Raw genomic sequence first — 12,570 nt, 5'->3', positions numbered from 1 at the left:
CATGCTCTTTACCAGGTGCCTATCACTGGATGTTACTGATGACAGGACCTTGGGCTAGATGGACCTTTAGGATGCTCTGGGACAATCATGCCTGTGAGTGAGCCCTGTTCAAGTCAGCACAAGTCCAAGACCAGTTTCTCACACCCTTTACTTTGTATTATAGTAGCTACTAGGTGTTTGGGGAAAAGGGTAAGTTTATAAATAACCACAGGCTCAAGCAACAGAGCTGAATGATGGATTCACCCAGCAAATGCTTCATGCTGCAGGAAGCTTTGATCCTGGCTTCGTCCCCGTACAGAGAGGGCCAGCTACTTGCTGCACCTGGAGCAGTTTCAGATACTGCAGAACTGCAGTACTCAAAGGTTTCCTAATGTATGAGTGAGTCATCTTCACCCCTCTGCACGCAATGGGAAAAAACCCTCGGGACAGCCTGGAAACTCACTGTTCTGTTCCCTTACCTACGACCGAGAGGACCAGCAAGATGCTGCAGATGACAATGGAGACTATGATTGCGGTCTCTCCTCCCCCAAGGTGCAGCATCGCAATTGTGTAGTTGAACTTTCCAACTTGGATCTAGGGAAGGTGGAGAAGCAGCAGCTGATCAGCATATTACCAAGTAGCTCAGAGGTCGAACAAGGAGGGACTGACTATGGGGCAGCACCTGGCAGACCTTCACCCAAGGATGTACAAAGCACGCTGGCTCAGCCCACCAGGCTTGGCAGGGAGGCTGGCTGGGGTACTTTGTGTGTCTCAGTAGAGTCTAATTCCCTTCGTGTGTGCTCTGGTGGAAAGCTGAGGCCGGCTCACAGCAGGCTGCGATACTGCAGCAGTGGCCAGCCTAGGCACCCCTGACAGGGCTTTGGTGGCAGAGCCACAGGCTCCAGCCCACGTCACGGCCCCACCATGCTCACCCAGAGCATGAGACGACCCTTTCTGAGAGAGCTCACCGCACCATACAGTAGTGCCTCTACTACTTTTACTAGAAAACCACTTCCATTAATCATCCAACTCTGTTATGCCTCTGAATGGCCTTTGAATCCCAGCTGCACTCTCCTTTCTCCGCCAAAAGCAGAACTGCTGCCACTCAGGAGAAGGAGCTCTTTCTAAAGAACCTTTAAAGTCTTTGAAATACAAATAAAGTAAGGGAATAAAAATAAATAATAATGAGACCAGAGATGAGTAATCATCTTGTGGCTAAAGCAGTGGACAGGGTGTCAGGAGGTGCTGGCTCTACTCCCAACCTGTACTTCTTGTGACACCAAACATGAACAACTTGAGCTCGGTTCCTCGGTCTCCTGATCGCTATAAGGGGAGAGGCCAACGCACATCACAGGCAGGCTGGTGAGTTTACTCAGCGCTGCTTATGAACAGTGCTTTAGGCCCCTGGGATGAAAGGGTTCAACAGCATCATCTGATAAGGAAAACTCATGACCATGCAAGTCTTTTGCTTCTGGAAATGTGAGTTTCACTTCTCTCAAGGAATGAGAAGCGAGAGGAACTTGAGCAAAAAACCCCCCCCTGAAATGAGGTAGGGAAGAGATGGAATAATCTTATGATTACATCTGTGTCATGGAGCAGCTCTGGGAGAGGTGCATACTGTGGTTAAATGACAGCCAGCTCTCAACAGCTGGGCCAAAGTAGCGCCGCAACCAGGCCCATCCCACCACACATCAAACACCATGCATCAAACACCATGCAGTGCACAGCTCCATGCCTGCTGGGAAATCCAAGCCTTTGCTCTGCGGAGCGCTGGTGGGGAACTGATGCTGCCAGCTGAAGGCATGTGGATAAGCTCCGAGCTCTGCCCCTGCACGGGAGGGCTGCCCTGCCGTGGGCAACACTGGCTGCCTTCACCCAGGCTCAGGGAAACCTTCCGTGCCTCCGACCACTGCTGCTGGACCATGCAGCCTGGCTCCCGTGGCTCTAAGCCCTAGTGTGCCCTTGGACCACCCCTCAGACGGACTCTGGTGCTGGTGATTTCTGGGGTGGTGCCTCCTGGCAGTATCCAACACTAAGAGCTTCAGTCTCATCCCCAATGCATGCTGGCTGGGAGCAGAGATGCTGAATGAGGACGAGAAGCCACAAGCACCACACAAGCATCTATGGAGGTTTGTTTGACAGTCTGTACAGCACCCTGCCTAGCATCAAGATTTCCATCTCTTTCGTCTGAAATACTGCAATGAGGCAAGTCCTGGATGCATTTTGAGTCTTTTTGTTTCCCCACCAACTCAACCTCTTCCATTTTCCAGAGGAGAAATCCCATGCTTGCTGTTTAATTCAGTGTTTAAACAGTTTGGTCATGAACAAAATTGGGTTTGAAGGCCTCTGCAAGCTTGCTCTGATTTATTTGGGCAGGTCTATTCAATGCAATTTTTTATAAGGGGAATTAATCAGGCTGCAGGTTAAATGGCGACAGTGCCTGTGACCAGCACCTGGCAGCGGGTGCAGAAGAGGCCAGAACTGGAGGACACCCCGCTCCTGGGAAGAGCTGTTGGGGCCACCTCAGGTGTCACCGGGAACTGTACTCTGGCTTACAGGATGTAGCAGCCTCCCAGGGTGTGAACAGGACCCTCCTAGGACTAAACCAGACCAAAATAAAGCTCCAGCTCACATAAGGCGCTTCCAGAAGCTACTCAAAAGTGACCCCAAAACACAGGGAAGATGAGGAGCCCCATCTTCATCACTGGCTCCTCTCTACAGAAAGCTCTTGCTGCTCTGTGTGACCTGCTAACATGGACCTGGCCTAAGAACACCTCTGAGGAACGGGCATACTCAAAATCACAGTCAGAATTAAGATCAACGTTTTAAAGGGCTGTCTTCCTGCACTCCGATGGGTGCAGATGTGAGCTCTACCATCTAACAAGGACAAACTGGGCAGTCACAACAGCAGGCATCTCAGCTTGCCAGAAGAGAAAACTTGCACCAGCAGGAAAGGCTTCTGCAGCCCTTGGTAACCATCCTTGACACAAATCAGGCAGGGGCCACTGCACAAGTCTGGCCCCGTGTTATCAAAGCTATTACAAGTATGTTATAAAGGCAGCTGTTGCCTATGAAATGTCCAGCAGGCGGTAACTCAAACCACATACAAAGGTTTAACAAGTGTGAACAGGCATGAATACAAGTTGATTATTTAGCTGCACTCTCACTGCTGGTACCCCCTTAACAGGTACGTGATCTTTTAGGGCTGGGTATCATTCTCATGCTTCCTAGGGACCTACTAGGGCACTGCCCTGAATGTTTTATGTCAAACCAAGACTAGCAAACTCATAAATTCCTTTTCTTCCCCAAAGGGATTTCCCTGTTTCTTAGTTCTTACTAAAAGCAAAATTACCCTATTCAAAATTTCCATTAAAATCACTTGGGAAATTCTGCTACTTCTGCATTTCGCATTTCCATGTTTGCAACAGAATTTCACGCACCACAGACCGTAACCGGTAAACTGGATAGCCCTGTCAATGAATTGCTGGGGCATCTTCCTGCCTTTCTTCCAAGCAGTGCCAAGTCCACAACCTCCTCAACTCCCTTTGCAGCCTTCCTCCTCCTCCCTGCCCATGCTGCAGGCTCCCACCCATTCACTGTTACAGCACACAGACTGGGAGGGGGCTGCAGGGTCTCAGACCATGGAGACGGAGGCATTTGCTCTCCAGATATGCAGAGCCACAGTCACATCCCTGTGTGGCAACGGGCTGCATAGGACATGAGGGAAACTGAGGGCGAGCAGAACAGTTAAACCAAGCCCTTTGTGGAAAAAAGGACAGTAACAGTCTTGGAATCTTGCAGACACAAAGCAAGAACAGCAGCCTTGAACATCGACCTCTTTGCAGTGACAAAACAGCAGCCCCTGGGAAGCACCACAAAACTTCCCAGCCCTGCATGCTCCTCCTGCCCACCTGGTCACACAGAGGGACCCATCTCCAGTGGGTTCCTGCAGCGCGGTGCAGGCCAAATTCTCACGTCCACTGGTAGCTCTTCCACTGGCAGTGGGAGGCCAGCTGACTGAAATCTGCATGGAAATCCCCAAACCGACTGCAAATGACTAAAACTCACATGCTTGGGATTTCACAGTGCCTTACAAGAACTGACAAAACCTTCCCCTGCCAGCTTATGGCACAGTTAACCCAGCAGGCAGCTGCCGGTGCCCCCTGGTTCAGAGGGTGGCAGCCCCTCGCCGTGACTCGGGGCAGCCATAGCCTGCGCCCCACCAGCGAGCTGCCCTGGGGACAGCCACAGGGGCAGCCAGTGATGTCCACCCTTCCATCCCTGTGGCGCTGTGTGAAGTGCCCGCCAGCGCGCCCGGTGCTGCCCTCCCATGCCACCTGCACGCAGGGTCAGCAAGAGGGACCCTGCCTGCCCCGCACTCCAAGCCTGTGGGTTCCTGGGACTCACCGTCACCGGCAACTGTCTTTCCGAGGTGCTCAGCGACTCATTGACAGAGCAGTGGATGACTTTGTCTGAAACAATCTGTATCTCACACGAGATAAGGCCGATTTTCACTTGGTACTCATTGCTTTCCAGGCCCAGGCTGTCAGGCTCTTTCTAACGACAAAAATAGAATCAGGATGTCAGTCTTTAGAGTAGCAGTCAGAATTGCAATGGATCTTCCTGCTTTGCTTTTCTTATTCCCTGCAGTTTTTGAGACCCGGAAGGACTCTCTCCCTCACCAAGGAATTTTTCCAGCACTCCATAGGAAACGCAGAACCGGGCCATTCCCCGTTTTCCTGTTTCCCATTCCTCACTCAGCATGGGGCAGGGGACGAGCAAGCCCCTCATGGAACCTGGAAAAATCTGCTTTTGATCTGCCCTGCTGTGCACTGCAGATAAGGATCTAAGCGCCCACCTGGGAGGGTGGAAGGATGTACAACAGAGGAGATAGCCAGGGGATGCGTCTGCAGAGCCTGAGAAAGGGGGAGTGCGTTTCTGAAGCACGTTGCAGCCAGTGAGGATATCCTGCAGTGAACAATGGCCTTTGAATTACTATTGCGCATTGTCCAAGCCACTCAATGGCTGCACCCCAACTTCCTTGTTAACTGAGCTGAATTCAGTGGCCAGAAGGGAAGAATGCACAACCTGTTTCTGCAGGAACAAATATCTATTGTCAGGACCTTCTGCAGTACCTGCCTGATTTCAGGCCAGTGCATTATCATTCTTTTTCATATGTCCAGTATTTTATTTAGCTCTTGCTATTACATCCTTCAAACACAGCTCTCTGTCGTCATGCCTCAAAGGGCATCCTCAGGTCAGGCTGCCTCTCCTGGTGAAGGAAGATGCAGGTGCAGCAGGCTGAGCAAGAACTGCCTGCTCCTGTGTGGCTCCTGCCTCCTCCAGCCTCCCCCAACCCACTTCTCTCCCCTGTGTGTGGGGACAGTTGCTGTGCTCATACTTGGGACTGAAGAGCTTCCCAGCGGGGCACAGGCCAGACCCCAAAAGAAGGAGAGCTGTGAGAACTGCTTTCTTACGTGTATAACCAGAGTTAAGGGCTCGCCAGGATGGTGCTTGATCCACTTCTCCTTCTTGGCTGTGAAGAACTGGGGGTCAGTATAGTACTCCAGGCTGAACTTGCTGACGTGCAGAGCCTCCTCAGGGTACATCTCCTCATCCAGGGCCAGATGGTCATCTGCATACAGGCGACCGTTGAGATAGAAATCGACGGGTGCGGGTTTGCTCCCCACAGTGATGTTGGAGGCAGCCGGAGAGGGGCAGGTGATTGTGGTGTCGGTGTGAACCTTACACCTCTGAAAGCAGGAGAGAGCATGCATATCAAACAACGGACATGCCAAGCGCTCCCACCCAGCCTTGCTCCCAGCCTCATGCGTAGCATGGGCTACAGCCTCAGCTTCACACCCTGAACGCCTTCAGGCACCAGGCACGCAGCCCTGCTCCCAGTTACCGGGCGACAGCCCACCCAGACACCCACCGTTTGCTCTCTGCCAATGCCACGCACGACCATGGACACGTTCTGGACCAGCTCAAAGCCTCTTCCTTCCAGGGTGATGATCCTGCCCCCGCTTTGAGGAGAAGGGAAGAAAGAGAGGGTGACTGCAGAGGACAACACAGCAGTGAGGTGCAAGGGCTGGGTCTCCCTACTGTCATTTTCCCAGGGATGCTTCCCAGCTGCTTGAGCAGAAAACGTAGCCCAGCAGCCAAAGTCGCCTTCCCACTTACAGCAAGCATCCACACTGCTACCAAGACATCAGGGAAGGAAGGAGGAGCAGCAGCTGCTGTAGTGGGAAGGGGGGACCTCTCCCAGCAGCACAGTGTCCCCCTTGCTGCCACCCCCCAGCGGAACAGCCTGCCTCTGCATGCCAGGGTACACAGCAGGTTGCCCAGGCCACCGGCCGTGTACAAGGCTGGCCTCCAGCCAGCAAGGGCCAGGAGATATTCCCTGCCCCACAGAGACTGTAAGCCTTGGAGAGGGAAGAGACCCCTTTAAGGTTGACAGGGATCCTGCATCTGCCAGACACTTCTAATTTAGATCAAAATGTGAAAGTTGTTTTGTGTTTTGGATCCAGTGCCTAGGGAATGTGGAATGTGGGCCTCTCAATGTGCAGTCAATTAACGACAGAAACGAGAAGGCCCTGATGCACACAATACTGCTGGGCAGCACACAGGGTGGAGAACTGGCACCACCTGTCTGTTCTGGACAGCAGAAGCTACACCCCAGATTTACCTTCTCCTTCCTCTGCATCACATCTGATGTGTTTGGCATATCTGCCAGGCAACAGTCAGGACGTACAGATGCTGTTACCTAAAGACCACTCCAGACACCGTGACTTGGGCCCAAGACCCTGCGAGTCAGATTTCCTGAAATCGGTGGCTATTGCCACACAGTTATGATCCAAGTTTCTAAGAGCCTGTCACATCTGTGGACTAGTTTACAACTTCTGTTTTCTTTTAAACTTTGCTTACACAAATTATTTTAGCACTATGGCAAGATAAATCAGATCCAGCTAAGTTTCCACACGAGTTATGGACCCCTAATGGTCAACAGCCCAGCAAAGTGCCGGAGCAGTCAGACTACACGAGCTACTGAGCAGTCTGAAGAGAGAGGCGGCTGTCACGTTCTCAGTGGTCTGAAATTTGGAAACTGCTGTAAATACTAAGAAAGCAGACTAAGGTGATGGAGAAATACCCTGGTGGTTTCCCTTGTGAATACGGGCAGTGGCATTCTTCCATTGTCTCTGCGTTTGGATACCGTTTACACCACTTGGGACAGTTCGCCAGCCTGCTAGGAGCTGAGGTTGGCTGAGTCACTGCTGTGCCTTGTCATTAGCGTTCCCACAGCCTGCATCTCTGGCGCTGTGTTGGGGAATGCCGAGACACGGCTTTGCTCCAAGGGGACCGGATCATCAGAGCCTGCTGCATCCCTTTGTACCCTAAGTGTGCCGCTTTCACTGTGGTCCTGCAGGCACAAGAACTAGACTCTTAGATTTGTTGGTCAGCCCTGGGTTTTCCAGGCTCTGCAGCTGAGGAAGGTGGGATTTCACCATGGTATCCAAAGGAACAGAAGTCTGAGAGCTCCACGAAGAGACATGAAATTAAAAGCAACACGCTTTAATAATGAAATACCGTGACCTCGAGGAAGGCTGAAATCCAAAATTACATATCTCAGCTTATCCTCCAGCAGTTTTACTGCCAAGAAAAATCCTCAGGGTCTCACAGAGTAACCCCCACCTGAACCTCCCTAAAGCACCCACCACGTGTACACAACACGTTACCAAGGCTAACTTTTTCCCATGTCCTAAAGGCACTGAAATGAGCTAGGGACAGTCCTGGTGTGTGAGACCTCCTCAACTCCAGTGCTGGGGCACCCCCAGAGCACGCTGGGTGCCCTTCTGTACCTGTCTGCAAGGCAATGTGTCAAACCCAGGGCTGAGAGAGCCCCTTTGTCCTTGCAGGACCCTCTCACACCAACCTGGAGCCGACCCTCCCTTTTGCAGGCAGATGCAGACATGTGCCAGCTCCGAAATGAAGTCAGGATGCTACAACAGCCTGGCACGGGGCCATGAAACTGTACCCTGCCTCCTGGCTGTGCTTCACTGACGCCTGGGGCTCCTGACGGGGTGTGCACAGGACCTTCTGCATCTAGGTGGCTTCAAGCACAGACAGGGTGAGCTCGCCTTGCCTGCAGCAGGCTACACCAGAGTACTCTTATTAGCCCTGCACTTTGATGGGAGAGCACTGTTCACTTCTGCATTCAGCAAAAATTAAGAGGCTGATCTCAACAAAGGCCACAAAAGGAAGGACAAAACCTGGTGGACTTAGCTGTCTCTGCTGGGGGAGAGAACTCACCTGATCTGGCTCTTCTTGGGGTTGATGTCTGATATAATCGGGTTCTTCTCATACTTGAACGTGATGTTGTAGCTGGCACAAGACTTGTTCTCAAACTGGACGCAGATTCGCACGGCCATGGTGAGCTCCGCAGACGGCATGGTGCAGGTGATGGTGCTGTCGTTGCGACTGCGCCGGGAAAGGCAGAGTAAGCTGCAGAAAGCCGTGGCAGACAAAGCAGCCAGAGCCACGCACCGCGGCCCTGAGCACCACCTCAGAAGCGAGGCAGATGGCAGACACAGGCAAGGAGCTTCCAGTCACATGCCCGTTGCCTATTAACTGCATGGCCTACTAACGAGCACTTCTCAGCACATACCACCCCAGCCTGCCAGACTGATCTCCCATACAGCCGAAGGGAAAGGGCAGGCTCCTACTTCTTCCCACTGGTCAGACAGGAACATACAGGAGGAGGGGATTCTTCTGACCAGCAAGCTGTTGTGGGAGCGGGACCCTAGGCGTGCAGGTGCCTTCTGCCTCCAGCAGATATGGGAACAGAGCCCACGTCTGCTTCGCTCCCAGTGTTTTGGTCCTGGTCCCAGACCACCCAAAGGGCCCGGCTGCGTGCTGCGCACGGTGCGTGAGAAGCACTTGGTCTGCTGCTGGTTGCTGCCACCATGTCATGGCAACACCAGCAGAGTCACTTTGCCAAAGAACCTCCCCCCACCCTGTGTCAGACACCCACGCCACAGCTCTGCCTCGCCGCTCCGGCGGCACTGGGCTGATGGGGTGCTGGGAAGGGCAGGCAGCAGCCAAACAGGCGGATGGGGATGCTATGCAGGCTCCCAGGCATAGCGGCAGCGTGTGCTGGTGCCCCCCACCAAAACCCCAGCTCTTCCTGATCTCCTAGGGGACAGTATCCCCTGCCTAATGCTTTGGCTCTTGTCCCTAGTTCAGCGCCAGCCCCCAAACTCAGTCCCACCTGAGGTCAGTGCACTGCTTGGAGGTATTGACGAGGACACGGAGCTCAGAGCCAACGTCCAGCCTGCTGCCTCTGATGGTCACTCTGGTTCCTCCTGCCTTTGGGCCATTCACAGGAGCTATGGATTGCACCACAGGAAGCTAAAAACAAAGGGGAAATCTGTTTTCTAGCCTGGTAATTCCACAGTTGGATACTCCACGTTGCACATGGAAATTGCCTCAGTAAATTTAAATATCTGGTATTGTGAGGCTCTGAAACAGCAGCATAGCAAAAGCTTTCACTGGCAAGGTTTCAGAACAAGGGGAGAAGTACAACCACTGAGGAGTAAGTTCATATAAAACCTCTGTGACTCTGCAATCTCTATATACAGTAGATGAGACATGAGTCCAAATGGGAATCCAGGGTCCCACCAGTCCCTTCATACCCAAGGGAGGGTCCAGAGCTAGCAACAGCTCAGGGCTGGTCAACAACAGGAAATTTCTCATTCATTCCAGCTCCCACCATCCCTGCCATTCCAGACCCATCCTCCTGAATGTGAAGATAATGCTAAAGCTCTGCTGGATGATGGCCTTGAGATCTGTGAAAAGAGCCACCTGGGTCTAGATAAATGAGTATCAAACTCCTTAAAGGAAGCTTCAAATCTGAAACTCTTGAGGTGACAGGATCCAAGGGAGAAGTTACCTTGCCCCTCGCCATTTTCAGCAGAAATCAGCATGTATGTTATCTGCATTTGCAGGCCCTGGAAGTCTTCCTGAGATTCATGAGCTTGAGGCTTTGATAACTAATGCAGCGCTGAACCCTCATGTCTGCTACACAGAGTGCCCCAGAAGAGTCTGTTGGGCAACTTCCCTGCTCTGGTTTGAACAGGACACCAAGGGCAGAGCAAATAATTATTTCAAGATGCTTTCGTAAGGCACTTGGTAATTCCCCATATCAAACCCCACAAACCCTGGAGGCACGAGACCTGCTGGACTGTGGAGTGTGGCTGAAGCCTGCTTGCTGCTGCAGCCCGTCCTTCGCTGCAGCTGCAGTGCCAAACCCCACCAGGGCAGGCTGAGGAACACGGGCTAAGCTGCTTTGTACTGCCTGGTGCCAGCGTCCTTCCCACTCCATCCCAGCCACACAAACGTGCTTATCAATGCCTATCCTTGCCCTGGTCCTACACCCAGAACTACTTTACTCCTCTACAGCCATTTCCTCTGTTGTTTCTGATCATTACCCATTTCCACAGGATTAATTTTGTTAATTTGTATTTCTCTGAGTGTCTGCAGGCAGCTGTCTCCTGCCCTTGGCCCCTAACATATGCATCGAAATGTGCAGTTACAACAGCAGAGAGGATTATTCACGTTCCCCAAAGCCCTCCAGCTCTTCCCCTCAGCAAGAGCCAGTGGCTGCTGCTCTCGGTGCAATGCCAGCACCAATTGCCTCCACTGCAACTTTTGCAAATTCAGCTCATCTGTAGCCTGCTATAATGTCCTGGAAAAGCCTCTCGATCACGTTTCTCCCTCCACCTCAGCAAAATTACAGCTGAATCCTGTCTCTTCTAGGTACGCCTAACAGGGACTTTGAAAGATGTAGCATACAAACAGTATTTGGGATTTTACAAAGGACCTTCTTTGGAAGGGCGGATCTAAAGGGCTTTTAAAGTTTTTCAGGTAAACTGCTATCATCAGTGCTCAAGCACAGGTCGCACCGAGACCAGCCTTGCATGGTGTACTCTACTCCATCTTCATGCCATCATCTGTGAGAGAATCAAGAAAACTAAAGACCATTGCTTAGTTTGCAAATGGTGCAGAAGCCACTGTCAGTGTGGAACACACCACCAGCTACACATCTTGCACCTTCACTCCCTGACACACGTATGCACAAAGCAGAGCACTCTCTCATCTCTTCCCCAAGCCTGGCTGAGATAAACAGCCACAAGACAGCTTTCTGCCGCATCGCTTGAGTGGAAAACAGCTCCTCTCTGCCTCCTGGGAGGATAGCCTTCTCCCTAAGCCTGCCCAGGAGCTGCCAGCACAGAGCTGTCATGGACCCAATCTGAGCTCAGCAACTGGCTTTTGCTCCTCTGGCTTTGTTTAGCACTGGTGCTTTTACAGGTGTTTCCTGACAGGGCTTTTCCTTGCACGCTGAAGGCCAACAAAGAAGCCACCCAGCCCTTTCCCACTCTTCGGGCCCTTGTCAATGCCAACCAGACCACCAGCCCAGCAGTGAGCCAGCGTACACATCCTGATGGCAACTTGCCAGAAATCCCAAACCCAGCGCCTGTTACTGGGTCGTACCCCTGCGGTACCCTGCCCCACTCTGGACTGCTGGATCTCTAAGATGTTTTGGGTGTGCACATGGGTGCCTGGAAACAATGGAGATGGGTCCCACAGCAAGCATCCTCCTGGGAACTACCGCTGAGCCAAGCCTGGCAGCCCTCGCCGCACCATTGCCCTCCATGTGCGCTGCCAGACCTGGCTCTGCTACAGGGCGCCGGGATGTGCCAAGCCCGTGCTGGCTGCACCCTGTGTAAACCTCCCTGAACTAAATGCCTAACATGCGAGTGGGGATGGGGTGGTGGACTGCACCCCACGATCCTGCCCTAAATTCCTCACAATGGCTACCAGGAATCAAATATTGTTTCCGAGGGCTCAAGTCTTTCAAGCCACTAGACTGCAGCACAGTCTATTCTCCAGCTAAAGCAACAGCAGAAGCACAAAGGCTCGGAGTAAACAGCATACCCTTGGCACCCAGCCTGTTGTGCTTGCCCTGGACACATGGGGCTGCCTGTGAATAGCGTCTAGCCAGAGACAAGGGTGCTTGTAGGAAAGAGAAGAAATGCATGGGTTCGTTTCAGGTTTACAGAGATGAAAGTTATCTTTATGAGATGGTACAGTACAAAGCTATAAAGGGCTTTTCTTTGTATAATGACACAGGGTTAGCTCAAGTCTAATCCCTACACATTATTCTCATGCAAAAAATGAGACTATCTGCAGCAGAAAATACCCATTCTAAATAATGTGAGTGTGTGGTATGTAACTTACTTAGCACAAAGAGACATTGCAAGCCTCAAAAAAATCTCACAGGTTCTAATGGCACGTTAGCAACAGAGGAGGAAGAAAAACTAGCTCCTTTTTATAGCAGGAGAGGCAGCGATACAGCCAGGACGAGTGATGAACCACTGCAGGAGCTGAGACGGGAGCAAGGCTGTGCCCGACGAGAACCTGGCTGCCATCCTGCCCCTTATGCTCAAACCCGGGTTTGCCAGCCCTCACTCAGGAAACCACAGGTGAGGAGACACATCAGCTGCTCCTCAAGGACCCCAACACGCTCGGTCA

At 52.2% G+C, this 12,570-nt stretch overlaps 1 protein-coding gene across 1 annotated transcript in view; it reads right to left on the bottom strand.

Moving 5' to 3' along the window:
- PLXND1 (plexin D1) overlaps window positions 1-12,570 on the bottom strand; it is an 83,834-nt gene that overhangs the window by 27,838 nt on the left and 43,426 nt on the right. Inside the window, exons 15-20 of the mRNA XM_055804153.1 lie at window positions 9,248-9,387; window positions 8,290-8,457; window positions 5,915-6,005; window positions 5,457-5,732; window positions 4,387-4,536; window positions 459-573 (exon numbers count right to left, since the gene is read on the bottom strand). Coding sequence (XP_055660128.1) covers window positions 459-573; window positions 4,387-4,536; window positions 5,457-5,732; window positions 5,915-6,005; window positions 8,290-8,457; window positions 9,248-9,387 — 940 coding nt within the window. The remainder of the gene's footprint in view (window positions 1-458; window positions 574-4,386; window positions 4,537-5,456; window positions 5,733-5,914; window positions 6,006-8,289; window positions 8,458-9,247; window positions 9,388-12,570) is intronic.

Source organism: Falco peregrinus, chromosome 5 (genome assembly GCF_023634155.1).
Source record: "Falco peregrinus isolate bFalPer1 chromosome 5, bFalPer1.pri, whole genome shotgun sequence".
Taxonomy (NCBI): Eukaryota; Metazoa; Chordata; class Aves; order Falconiformes; family Falconidae; genus Falco; species Falco peregrinus.
This window is presented reverse-complemented; position numbering and strand designations above follow the sequence as displayed.